This window comes from Ascaphus truei, unplaced genomic scaffold, assembly GCF_040206685.1.
Source record: "Ascaphus truei isolate aAscTru1 unplaced genomic scaffold, aAscTru1.hap1 HAP1_SCAFFOLD_460, whole genome shotgun sequence".
Classification (NCBI taxonomy): Eukaryota; Metazoa; Chordata; class Amphibia; order Anura; family Ascaphidae; genus Ascaphus; species Ascaphus truei.
This window is the reverse complement of record NW_027456791.1, coordinates 193,420-207,500: the sequence shown is the minus strand read 5'-3', so window position 1 is coordinate 207,500 and position 14,081 is coordinate 193,420. Positions and strand designations below refer to the sequence as shown.

At 47.4% G+C, this 14,081-nt stretch overlaps 1 protein-coding gene across 6 annotated transcripts in view; it reads left to right on the top strand.

The window, feature by feature from the left end:
* Positions 1–14,081, top strand: part of FSIP1 (fibrous sheath interacting protein 1) — a 41,598-nt gene that overhangs the window by 851 nt on the left and 26,666 nt on the right. For 2 of the 6 annotated variants that reach the window (XM_075584150.1, XM_075584149.1), the window contains exons 2-5: positions 790–969; positions 2,373–2,583; positions 12,242–12,307; positions 13,806–13,975. In XM_075584150.1, the coding sequence (XP_075440265.1) occupies positions 805–969; positions 2,373–2,583; positions 12,242–12,307; positions 13,806–13,975 (612 nt within the window). In that variant the 5' untranslated portion in view covers positions 790–804. Of the gene's footprint in view, positions 1–113; positions 321–789; positions 970–2,372; positions 2,584–12,241; positions 12,308–13,805; positions 13,976–14,081 lie in introns of those variants that run through there. The other 4 variants (XM_075584154.1, XM_075584148.1, XM_075584151.1 and 1 more) reach the window with 4 other exon arrangements.

The window sequence follows — 14,081 nt, the reverse complement described above, 5'->3', positions numbered from 1 at the left end:
AGGGCAGGGAGGGGAGGGGGAGAGGAGGGCAGGGGAACGTGCCGAGGGGTCGAGACGGTGGGAGGATGTGCAGTGACTGATAGGGGTGGGGGGAGGGGGGTGTATGCAGAGATATAAGGGAGGTAAGAACATGGGGAAGGAGTGAGGATGCAGGGAATCTAGCAGTGAATGAGGCCTTAGGAGAGTAATGATTCAGAGAGACCATGGGGGAGTATTAGGGAGGAGATGTAATGGGAGAATAGCAAGAGAGTGAAGAGGGGAAGGAGAAATCACGGGAAAGGAGACCAGTAGGAATGGAATGAGGGAGCCACGCAGGGTAGGTAGGTGTGTGTGTGTGTATATATATAATCCTGAAGCAGGGCAAGTATATATATATATATATATATATATATATATATATATATATATATATATATATATATATAATACAATCTCAAAAAAGGGAGAACGCATACCATATATATATATACTGACTAGCTCACAATGGCAAGCGCACGCGTCGTAAGTAATCTATAAAAAAATACTTCACCGAAATCCAAGGATCAGGGAAGGAGACGCAGCACCTGGAGGTGCATCTCCCTGATGAAGGGGCCCTGATTTGGCTCTAAAATGTTGGATCATTTTTGACTATGTATTAAATAATTTTTTTCACTTACCTCCAGTGCTGTCTCTTTCCCTGATCCCTGGATTTCGGTGAAGTATTTTTTTATAGAGAGAGAGAGAGAGAGAAATCAAGAACTGTTATCTGCAAGCGAAATGTTTATTCGATCCTTTATTCTTTGCTGACAGCGGCCTCGTTGTGGGATGTATATTATGAAAGGAAGCCTGGATGCCATTTCCAGACCCGCTGTGGGCTCCAGATCCCGTCCTGGAAGTCGGGTTTCAAGTTCATTATCGGAGGACAAACCAAAATTGAGTTCAGTAATGGGATCTTTGGAAGTGTTAAGCCCCGAGCTGGGATTGTCACAGGTAAATGTAAACATCTTCCCTAACACTAGAAAATAACATTCCTACTGCTTTCACGTTATACCATAGATCATCAGGAACTTTGTTTTGCTATAATTATATTTTTGCCCGCATTGGATCTAAATGTCTTCAGGAAATGAAAATCACAAAAGATCCACTTGGCACAACTTTCAGACATATTTTTGTATCTGGTAAAACAATAATCAAAGCTGATAGAATTATAGAGCAAGGTCTACTGATGAATCCTTCAAAAGTCCTCGTTTTTAATTGTGACCATTTTTATTTAACCTTTCCGCTGCCGGAAGATCTCTTGGGGTCTGATTGAGTTTTGCGGTGAACACAATCTCCTCCAAAAAAAAATCAGTACTAACCCTTTGGGCTCCCAATGTCCACGTCATGGGGCCTGGCACTCTACGGGCCCCATGATGTAGTTGCCATGTCCAAATATCCTGGTCGCTTTGCTGGTGGAGTTTGTGTCCCTGTGCTCACAACTTATCAGGAAGTAAAGGGGTATGACTCCTCCCCGTCCATTCTGTAATCAGTGGCGGAGCGATCTTTTGACGGCTTCTCTGAACTCTGACCCCGCGGCCCCTCCGGCACTTATAGGGTCAATAACATGACACTGTACATGTCATAAAGAGAAATAGTAGCACTAACACAGGTCTCAAAGACACCGCCCCCATTTACATCTCCGCTCTCATTCACAAATACATACCTTAACGCCCCCTACGTTCTGCCCATGACATCTGCCATCTCTCCCACCTTATTACCTCCTCACTCCCGCCTGTGATTTCTCCTGTGCTGCACCCACTCTCTGGAATTCCTTTCCATGCACCATAAGATCCTTTCCCAGCTTTCAGATGTTTAAAAACTCCCTGAAAACTCACCTTTTCAAGGAAGCCTACTCGCCTTACCTCTAACATCCAACTGCCCTGCCCCCCTCCACCTCATTGGGACCAGCTGTATGTCTGGACAAATTTCCACCGTATGTAACATCCCCCACAAAAAATCCTTAATGGATTCAGCTGTCAGACTGGGCCATATTCTAGGTGTCGAAAACTTCACCCGGCTCTCAAGCAGTGAGAAATATAGGTGGATAGTGGTGTTAAATATACAGTGCACACCCAAGGTATAAAATAAAGATACTTATATAGACCAGATGGCAGCGTCTCAACCTAAATGAACCTCTCTCCTTGGTTCTGGTTGGCAGTTTTAAATAGCTGTTCAGCGAGCACAAGTCATCGGTGGTACATAGAAAAAATAAAACACAAATAGTGCAATCCTACATAAACACTAGGAAAAGGGGGTGTGGGGCACTTGATAGAAGAAAACTCCTCAAAGGATGTCAAATCCTTTTTGTTTCAACCTAAGATAAAATTGCATTGTTTGATGATCATACATTACAGGTGGCATCTGAGCAATGTTGGGGACGGACATCCAGCATAACTTCTTCAGATGCTGGATGGTGGAGTCCTCTGGAGTATGAATCAGAAGATAGTCAAGAAGCAATCACACTTCCGAGATGTTTGGGAAGGAGCATTATGGAGAGTAAAGAGGATGACCGCTCGGAGAGAGCAGAGAGCAAAGAGACTTCACAGCTGTCCGAGGAAGCAACAGGTAAGCAAAACATTTATTCTGCAGTATAGAAGTTCAATGTAAATAGAGCAATTGAGAATTGCTTAATACTTTCATGGAATGGGGATAATTCGAGACTCTAAATAAAAGTCCAGAAAAATGTGCAGAATATGAAAAATATATAAAATATGAAAAAACGTAGGTCAGGTAGGTTAAATCACAGACATACACATTTGATTTATTTGTGTGTATATATATATATATATATATATATATATTTATGTATGTATGTATTGGTGAAGATGACCTACGTGCAAATAGGGGAAGGGAACATGAATGTGATACAGTTAGGAATCCACAATAAAATAAATCAAAAATGAGGCACTGTATTGGAAGGGGATCTCAAAAAACAAACTGTCACTGAATCCAACTGGGAAAGAGGAAATCCTTACTGGATACAATTAGGACTGTAGATAATTTATAGTGGAATTATCTACAGCTCCCTGCAGACCGCATATAGCGGTCAAGTGCCTCTCCACGTGCCGCCTGTCTGCAGTGCGGGCGCGTGGTCTGAGGCAGCGGGGCTTGCTTTTATATCCCTATGTCCCCAAGCATTTCTGAAGTCCCTTGCTGTATTAGCCTCTACCACCTCTGCTGGGAGACTATTCCATGAATCTACCACGCTTTCCATGAAGAAGTGCTTTCTCACATTTCCTCCCGAGCCTCCCACCCTCCAGCTTCAGGACATGACTTCTTGTTCTCTGCTTTCCTCCAGCACCTAGTTGAAGCCCTTGGTACATTGGAAAGTTTCAGACATATCCCCCTCTCCCTTCTCCCCACCACTCTGCACATGTTAAAGCAACAATACCATCTGCTCAATTTTCCCTTCAATTCTTTTGTTTCCAGAAATCGGACCAGTGGGTTCCTGCAGGAGAACTGTTTTATTTGTACCTCTGGGGACCCTCGAGTTAGGGCTGGGACCCGCTGCGCACGTTGGCGCGGGCGGCGGCGTGAGTGCAACTTACCATTGCGGTTTAAACTCACGATCCGGTCCCAGTCCCTCCTCACTGGCAACTGACGACATACTGTGACGCGTCAGCAAACAGGCGACACAAGAGAATGGTGTTCTCTTGCGGCGACGCGTCACATGGTACACGAAGGGGCCAATCATAGACTGGCTCCCATCAACCAATGGCAAGCTGCTGCAGTGCTGTGAGCCCTGCTTTGTTTTGGTTTTGGCCCCGCCCCCCACGTCATTGCCGTGCCCCCACCACGTCATGGCCGCGCCCCCCCCCGACCCGTTTGGCCACGCCCCCCCGCTCCGATAAAAGTTTCCTGCAGACCGCAGATCGTGGTGCAGTGAGTTGCACGCGCCGCCGGCAAGCAAGCCAGCCGTGCGGACGCGTGCAACGGGACCTTAGCCTTACTTACAGTTGTAGGGGTCAGTGTTCTCCTTATCCACCCAAGCATTCAAAATGGCCTCCAAACGGTAAGCCAATAGGAAGCCACAACAGATGACATGGCAGCTTCCTATTGGACGACCATAGACTCCCATGTTGAAGTGACCAGGAAGTGCACCGGCACCTATAACTTTATGTATCTCTGGGGCCAAGGGGTCCCGCCCCTGAAAATAACACGGCTCAGGTCCGAGGTCTCCATCCCACCTCTCGATTCGAATACAATTTCAATATTGGGCAGGGTTGCTGCTTTGAAGTCCGGTATTCTTTCCTGATAAGTTTTATGATGTAATAAGGAGAGATATTGCCCCTGTTTGTGCTGCAGATAAAACAAAACAAAGAAAAAAATGAAAAGTCCGGGAGGTGTACAGATGTTAATATCTCAGTAGCCAGTGGGGTCCCTGAAACCGTAAGTAGCGTGACTCAGGTCTCCATGGGGGACTTCATGGTTCAGATTATGTTAAAGCAATCCATGCAAATTAAGAAAGTGTGCCATTTGTAGACTTCTATGCATTGCCGGTGAAAAGCTTAAAACAGCAGCATAATTGGAATCAGAGGTTCTCGGAGCTTAACAGCGCTCAGGGGACCCCCTGGTTTCGGAGATAAGTACCGTGTAAGTAGCCTGATGCCTGGCAGATATTAATAACCAAGTCCAGTGCCTTTTATAATTATGTTGCAAGTATATTTAATATAGATTAGATGAACAGGGGTACTATAAGTATGATGATCCTCCGCATTTATATTAAAATTGCAGTGGTCCATGATCAGAGAACCAATTGTTCAACAGACGTAACTGATGCCTTTATTAGCAGATGTAATTTTTCATTGCCGTTTCATTTTCCTGGTTCAGCAAACATTTGAATGGAATCTTCAACAGAGTCCCGGACTCCTAGGGCAGGGGGGATACATGTCTTAGTGACTGAGGGGCTCCTCAGATTGCCGTCTGTAAGAAGTTGAGGTGGGATGTGAAGGACATGGATCGGTGGATGTCACCTATGATGCCACAGAAACAGTCTTCCTTTCAGTAAGGGGCCGGCGGTTCGCAATGCGCGGGGCAGTCGGCCAGGGCTAGAAAGGGTATTTGCTGGCAATTCAGGAGGAGCTGAAGTCAATGGTCAGGAGATTCATAGGCCTTAAAAAGGCTATGTTGGGACAGTTTCAGTGACTCCGAGGCCAACTGAATTTTGCAGCTGGAATTCTCCCAATGGGCAGAGTGTTTTGCCGCGGGTTTGCATTTCCCATGTCTGGTCTGAAATCGTTGCATAATTTTATGCGGGTGTCAAAAGAGATCTGTAAGTTTGGGAGGCCTTTCTCAGCCGCTATAAGTGCAATGTGGGGTGTGGTGGAGAGTGAACAGGTCGAGCTGATCAGAGATGCATCTGGTGCAGTGGGATTTGGAACGTTCTTTAGAGGCTGCTGTTATGCAGAAAGTTGGCCGGCTGATTGGTGGGCGTCGGCGGCTATTGAGCAACTGTACATTTCTGGAACAGTTCCCGCTGGTGGTGGCGATTGAGCTCTGGGGTGCTGAGTTGTCGGATATGGAGGTGATTTCAGAACAGATAACATGAGGTGGTGGCATCTGTTAACGGAAGAGGGTAGCAGAGGCTTTGTCTCCTCTGCAGTTAACGGTGTTGCGGGAGCCGTATGTGGGTGGGCAGGATGCCCCTTCGACGCCAAGTCTGTGGAGTCTGGCGGTGGAGGAATGATGGAGCTGGTGAGGGATTCCGTGGCACCTGGAACTTGATCGGCATACGTGAGAGCCTCGTGAGAGAGAGTTTGTGGGAGCGGAGGAGATGTCGGAGGGTGAGGAGGAACCTGCTTCTTGTGAACCGGTGATTGCATTTGTGATAAAGAAGAAAGAGAGCGGGTGCTCAGTGTCCTCTGTAGAAAGAATGCTGGCAAGAGTTGCCTTTTTCTTACATTTGTATGGCAGGAGGGACTTGCCGAAGAAGTTTGTGGTACGTAAACTCATGGCAGGGTGGAGCAAGTCAAGGAGCAAGGTTGAGAAGGTCCCGATTACATCAGTGATGCTGAAGTGGGTAGTGCGGGTAACACAGGAGGTCTGTTTTTCATCGTATGAGCCAAAGTTGTTTAGTGTGGCTTTCTGCCCAGGATTCTTTGGTGCCTTGCGCTTCCAAAAAGGCAGTGGTAGGTCTGCGCCATGGGGTGCTGGAGGCCGCGAAATGCCACTTCCTAATTAGGAGGTCCAAGACAGATCAGGCTGGGAAGGGGAAGTGAGTTTCCCAGGGCTGTATGGAGCGTAGGGGGGGCTTATTTGGGGGGGGGGGGGCATTCTTAGTGCAACAGGAATGACGTACCTATGTCCCAGTTCCAGTTTACAAGGGTTTTGAGGGGATGTTTACAGAAGATTGGACTGGGTGGTGTTAGTATACATTGACACTCATTCAGGAATTCAGGAATGGGGCAGTGTCAGAAGCAGCCAGGCTTGGTTTTGGGGAGGAGGTTATAAAGAAATTGGGCAGGTGGTCGTCAGTTCGCTTTAAAGGCTATGCACGGCCATGTATGCAATTTGGACTGAGTTGGGGTTTTGCTGTTATTTGTTTTTGCTCAGGTAGTCATCCCTTTTGAGGCATGGATTTGTGGGGACTTCTACGTCCACTGAGCAGCGCAGAGAGCAGCAAAAAGGCCTGGCAGAAAACAGTTGTGCCAGAGGGCAGACCTTGTGAAAGTGTTGTGGGTTGACATAAGAGGTATGAAGTGGGACCAGTTAATAGCAGAGCTGCTGCACCGGGAACAGGCAAGGGGTCCCCCATACATTCTTACTGCAACTGGGGGGAACGACCTAATGTTTGTTCTGTCTATAGACTTTATGCGGATGATGCTTAGGGACGTGTCACAGTTATTGGTCCTGTTGAAGGACCCTTTATTCGTATATTCAAAGGTGGCACCAAGTATTGTGCGTAGAAGGGCAAGGGACATAAAGGTTGTGGATTGATCAAGGAGGAAAGTAAATAATTTGATGGCCGTATTTGTTGTGGTGGTGGGGGGTGGGGGTTGTTTTAATTAGGCACAAGGATTTGGAAGGTGAGACGATTTATATCGGGAGGATGGGGTTCACCCTTCTGACATAGGGAAGGACATCTTGGTGTTGGCAAGGTGTGATTGAGACCAGTGGCTTTGGTGGCTTCCAAGGCCAGTTTAAGGTTAGTTAAAGGACTTAATTCTGGTGGTGAGAAAGTGTGGTCCGGTTTGGGGATTCAGTCAGTCTTAGCTCCTGGAGGTGAGGTGTGTTAGCGTCTTGTTATGGGGAGGGTTGAATGGCCGGATATGGGAGTGACCTTTTACGGTGATCTGTGTTTTATGGACGATGTGACCTGGGTGGCTAGTGGTGATGTTGGGTTTGAGTCGAGGGTATCCCCCTGGCCATTTTAACGATGGTGGAGCAAGTCGACTGGATCCCTGGGTTAATGGGTGTATTATATTTAATATGTTATTTAAATAAAGCTGTGTCTGGTTTATCCTCCCATAAATGTGTTGTTGTGTGTTTATTTGGGGTAAAGGGAGGAGAACGGATCAAAGCATGGAAAGTAATGGGAAATGGTTTCTTACTTAAATTTTGGAAAGGCTTTTGATACAGTCACAATTAATGACCTTGAGGTTAACATAGAGAGCAAAGTCTCCATCTTTGCTGATGACCCTAAACTGTGTAAGGTAGAAAAATCAGAGCAGGACTCCAGAAGCACTTGAATAGACTTCAAACTTTGTCAGGTAAATGGCAGATGAGGTTTAATACAGATAAATGTAAGGCTATGCATTTGGGAATCATGAATAAACAGGCGACATACAAATTAAAAGGGGCAACTTCATCTATTATGCAACTATTTAACACGACATACCTCTCCAGTGCCTCTCTGCTGACCCAGTCATGTAATCCGTATCAATTCTTCCTTTTTTATATCTTCTTTGATTTAAAATGCTTACCCCCTGTGAATTCTTGCACATTCTCTGTCCTGCTGTGTTTGAGTCCGAAGGAAGAATTCATCATTTAAAAACAAATATATATCTGTCAGAGATCCGTATTTTACTGAGCTCCGATCACATCAGAGTAATCGCTAATGCCAGGGATCTGCTTAAGAGGTCCAAGATAGCTGTTTGATGTCTTTAAATAATAAATGAACAAATAAAAGTATTTTTAGCATTGCATACCCATAAGGATTAAGAAGCAAATACAGGATAATACCATTTATTCCTTGGATGCTTATCTAAGTTAAACGTCAGAGCACTTATTGAAATGCACCTGGGATTACTATTTTTTTTTCTTTGATCTTATTGAACCATATTGCCGATTCTCAGCAACTGCAAGGATTCTTTAAATAAGTATGTTTTAGTGCACACAAGCCATCTATAATTCTATATATACTGAGTTCAAGGGGAACACCTTGATGTATACAAACGCAGAGTACTACGTTTTGCCACGCAATCAAGATTGAGAGCCAAATTTCAAAATGCCGAACATATTACAGATGGGCCCAGATACACCAAAGGGTTGCTAAGGTGCTGCGCGTTTTTACTTCCATACGAATGAGTACTGAGGTGTGCTAAAACATATATATTTATACGTGAAATAGAACCAACAGCGCTACAATAAACACTTATCAACCGTGCTAAATAACAACAAACCTATATTAAAGACGGCAGCTAAACAATCAATACAGGGAGTCCTCGCTATCCAACGTTTCACTTTACAAGGAATGGCATATCCAACGCTTTACAATGCAACCCTGAGGGCCGTTTTCCGACACCGGAATGCGTTATCCAACGTTTTAATGCGTTATCCAACGCTCAGCGCCACTGATTAACATGGGACTCACTTTACAACAGTTTCACTATCCAACGCTACTTCCAGAACGGATTCCGTTGGATAACCGAGGACGGCCAGTAAAGGGAGGTGCTAACCCATGAGGACGGCGACTTTCCCTAATATTTGCTGCCAATTAGGTCCTCGACCCCACAAGTGCCGAGAGGATTTACACGATGTAGATTGACCTAGGCGCAAAAAATAGAAGGAAGGGGGAAACAAACAGAGTATGTCTGTACTAAGCATTGTGAGGTGATTAGTAATGCACGTGCAATTAGATGATGATTAAGAGCCTTTATCCACAATAGTGGACCAGGAACAGTTTGGACTTTACTGGAATCTGGAAACCTTTCACTGATGTAATCTTGGGTGTGTATCCCATATCCCGCTCAGCTGCTTCAGGATCCAGGCTGCTTTGAACACGAATGTTGTATCTCCGTCTCAGGGAAACGCCATGGGGGTGAGATAGATGTAGGAAACAAATGTAGCGTATTACTGTTTATTAAAAACATATCTTATACATATAGGTATAAAACTCACAGTTGGAGAGTTTTTGCAAATGGAGTCTCTCACTCGGTGGTGGTCCTGATCTGCCGGTATCTGCCTCTGCTTCCGCGTCACGTGTCACTCGAGGATCTTGCGGGAGCTCTATCCTCTCTTCTCTGTGTGTAGCAGCGCACATCCGCGTCACATGTCCACGCCGAGGATCTCGCTGGAACTCCAACCTCTCCTCTCTGCGTTTCAGCCCTCGATGTGCAGCCGCACACTTCCGCGTCACGTGAGTCTCTACGAGACTTTGACTCTGCAGTTGTTTTGGTTCCAGCACCGGTCACAATCAGGATTTCTTTCCTCCTGCTGCGCATAGAAATGTCACCCTACGCATTTCACCTCTATGGCTTCTTCAGGGGTTAATGTCAAGGTTAATCAAGATTGTGAGCCAAATGTTTAAAGCTGTTTTTCAAAATGCTGAACACACATACACACACACATATATATATATATATGTATATGTATCTTCTTATTATATATTAGTGAAAGCACTGTATGCCTGTCTGCATCTTCCTGTGTCCCTAGGGGAAATCTCATTGGTCCCTTGGGCCGCCCGCCCCCGCACCTCTCATTGGCCTGAGGCGGAGTGACGAGACACACACACACACACACACACACACACACACACACACCCTCCAAGTCATCGTGACCCGCGCGCACCTCCTCTCCGCGTGTCTCCCTGTTTCCCGCGCTTTCACCCCCCCAGCGCCGCTACATTCAGCAGGGGAGCGGAGCGAACGCCCGGGACACCCCCCACGGCTCTCAAGCACGCGCCGCGCCCCCCACGCTCTCCTCCTCTCCCCGTGTCAGCTCCCCCCCGGTGCTCCGCTCAGCTCTCCCCTCCGGATCTCCGCTCAGCTCTCCCCCCCGGAGCTCCGCTCAGCTCTCCCCCCCCGGAGCTCCGCTCAGCTCTCCCCACCGGAGCTCCGCTCAGCTCTTCCCCCCCGGACCTCCGCTCAGCTCCCACCGGTGCTCCGCTCACCTCCCCCCCGGTGCTCCGCTCACCTCCCCCCCGGTGCTCCGACAGGCAGTGGACACGCGGCGCCTAAGATGGCGGCGCCCGGAAGGAAGGACCCCCTTCCTCCCTCGCAGAGTAAGATGGCGGTGGACGGAAGGAGAGGTGACGTGTGTGTGTGTGTGTCACTGTGTGTGTCACTGTGTGTGTGTGTGGGACACTGTGTGTGTGTGTGTGTGTGTTACACTGTGTGTGACACTGTGTGTGTTACACTGTGTGTGTGTCAGACATTCTAGGGTGGGGACCGGAGCTACGCATGGGGGGGAGGGGGAGCAGGAGCGGAGAGAGGGGGGAGCGGAGAAACATACAGGGGGAGTGGAGAGGAGGGACATGGAAATTGTAAGCAACCCACCCCCCCTCCTGTCCACTGTCCTCCCCTCCTGTCCACTGTCCCCCCCTCCTGTCCACTGTCCCCCCCTCCTGTCCACTGTCCCCTCCTCCTGTCCACTGTCCCCCCTCCTGTCCACTGTCCCCCCCTCCTGTCCACTGTCCCCCCCCTCCTGTCCACTGTCCCCCCCTCCTGTCCACTGCCCCCCCCCTCCCGTCCACTGTCCCTCCCCCTCCTCCAGTCCACTGTCCCTCCCCCCTCCCCTCCTCCTGTCCACTGTCCCTCCCCCCTCCCCTCCTCCTGTCCACTGTCCCTCCCCCCCTCCCGTTATCCCCCCCTCCCCTCCTCCTGTCCACTGTCCCTCCCCCCCTCCACCCCCCTTTCCTAGCGGGAAATTTCACTCACGGGCAACGCCGTGTCTCTCAGCGAGTATGTATATATATATCACAGTATATGTGTATACAGTATGTATTTTGACTACATTTGATATTAATTCATACAGGTGAGCTCGCACGTCAGAAATCTACATTTCTCATCGGTGGGAGGTACATCATATGTTAATTCTCTTATATTTTGTAAATCTGTGAATATGGAACTTTTGTTCCCTTCTGGCTAAGGAGGGTCCATCAAGTTTTATGATCTGCTTTTGAGGAGACATTGTGATGCCTGGGCAACCCCTGGCTCATCTGTATACTCTCTTCTTGTCAACTCACTTTAAACAGGGTTGTTGTTTGTTGTTCACTGGTTTTATTACCCCACAAACCCTGATCAGATCATGTTTAGATAACCTCCCCAGCAATGCAGAAAAACAAGTATTTTACAATGTTACATTAACCCTTTTCTTGCTGTATTTATTAACGTGACATTGTGTAAATATAATGCAAATTAAAATATCACTTGTGAGCACACTCACGTTTCGGACAGGTCTGCAACCCTCCCCCATTATCTCCTAGCATACAGTGCTTTCACTGCAGCAAAGGATTCTGGGAAATGACATGCAAATGGAATATAATGAAAGCCATCGGAGTTCACATTCTGTAAAGTGACTTGGATCAATCTGATTGCCATTACTGGAGACATAATTGGATAATTTTTTACTTCAAATGACGCGGCGACATCGTACGGCGGCATGTTGCCATGGAAACGCAATGTCATTGCCATGGCAATGAGACGCCATGTGACGTTACAGTGGGGGCATCCGCAGCGTCATCTGACGCTGGGATTCCAAAGGAGCAGGAGGGTGGCAGAAAGGAGGCGGCTAACTCAGGCAAGTGCCTTCCCATTGGGTCCGAGACGCCCGACAGAGCAGCAACATTATATGGGGGAGGACATTTTTGCCACTCCAAGCTTTTGCCGCCTTAGGCCCGGGCCTAATGGGAAATCTGACACTGCTCATCTACTACGTAACGATGTAATGACTCCGGAATTAATGCCCCATACAAATATGCATGATAAACTGTCAACTAATGAATGACTGCAAATTAGTAGATTACCGGAAGATTTCTACGTTATAAACCCATCTCGTACTGCAGATGCCCTTTTCTGCAATGATGATTCAGATGGTGAAAGCTGTGGAGCTCCAGAAAATCAAAGAGAAGGTAATTTAAAAGATATAGTTGTATCAATATTGAAATACATTTCCTGTGTTTTAAAGATAGATATGCTGTGCTGTCATTCCCAATTTGCTGAGCTGTTTGCAATTTGAGCATACAGTATGCAAACGGGAAAGTATTGGGTTTGAGATGACATGTATATAATCAGGCTGGTGCTGGCCCGTGGGATAACGGGAAATCGCTGTTGGGCCCCTTGGGAGGGGGAGACCTCCGGTGCCAGGGCCCGGATGCGGAAGTTGGCCTGACTTCCGGACGGGCCCGACTTCCAGCATGGACCAGCTAGGGGGGAGCCCAGCAGCAGCGCAGCAGGGGAGAGCTGGGTTCCAGCAGCCGGACACAGAAGTTGGCGCAATCTTTGGTCGGGCCCAACTTTCAGAGCCGATATGCCAGTTCCCCGCAGCAGGGAGGCCTGGGACAGTTGTCCCAGCTCTCCTCCCCCTGTCCATGGCCCTGTCTATGTTTATACTCAGTCTGCTTTGTGTGTATCAGTGTGTGTGTGTGTGTGTGTGTGTGTGTGTGTGTGAGTATCTGAGTCAGTATTCTCTGTCTGTATCTGAGTCAGTCTGCTCTGTGTATCAGTATTTGTGTGTATCTGAGTCAGTCTGCTCTGTGTGTGTAAGTGTGTGTATCTGAGTCAGTCTGCTCTGTGTGTATCGGTGTATGTGTGTGTCTGTCTGAGTCTGCGTCAGTGTTCTCTGTGTGTGTATCAGTCTATGTAGGTATGCACGTATAAATGTATGTACCACTGAATAAAGTATGACCCTGTGTACAGTATCTAAGCATAAGTGCATTCCCTTTTATAACCTGTCTGTTGTGGCCCTATAGTGACACCTAGGGTTGCCAGGTGGCTTCTCCAAAAATACTGGACACAATGGTGAACGGTGGAACGCGGTCAAGACTCATGCACACACCTCTCACCACTCCATGCTGTTTCCTCCTCTTCTTGGCCACTCCCCTGGGCTCCTGACATCTCCTCCTGATTGGCTGCATTACCAAGCAGCAATCAGGATGGAGGAAGCTGCCCACCCCCCTAGCAACAGCCGTATGGAATCTTCTCTCTCTCTTCCCCCTCTCTCTCTTCCCATTCTCTCTCTTCCCATTCTCTCTCTTCCCATTCTCTCTCTCACTCACTTTCCCTGCTCTCTATCACTCTCCCTGTTTGCAGCACATAGAACAAACATGTCTATGTCTCAGGCAACATGCAATACCTAACATACAATGCAGCAGTGACACTGTGGGGAGGGTAACATTTCAATCACGCATTCCTGGTGGCTGGTTAATCTAGAAATGTATTTCCAGAGTACTTAACAGGGACTAACAGGAGTTACGTGTTGTAAAAAGAATGCTCTAGTCTACAGCATAATGGAAATGTCTCTGCAACACTTGAATTTAAAGATGCAATTCCAAGTAGCGAGACAACAACAAAGAACATTTGTAAGGAATTTCACAGTGTAATTGGCTTCCCTACTTCTAATAAAAACAGATTGTATGGAGCTGCAAGAATCCGGTGAAGAATATAAAGACCCCAAGCTGGAAAAAGCCATAAAGAAGATGAATGCTCTGGATGAGATTCTGCTAAAGAAGTTGGCCAAGGAGAAGGAAGTCAAAATACAGGGCCTGCAAATCCGAAGGCAGCTGTGGGAAGAGCTACAGGTCGTCTAATGCTTTTTATGGACTAATGAGACACTTATCGCAGGTCTTCTCAATGCCAGTCTTCAAGCCCTCCCAAGAGGTCAGGTTTTCGTGATATCCCAGCTTC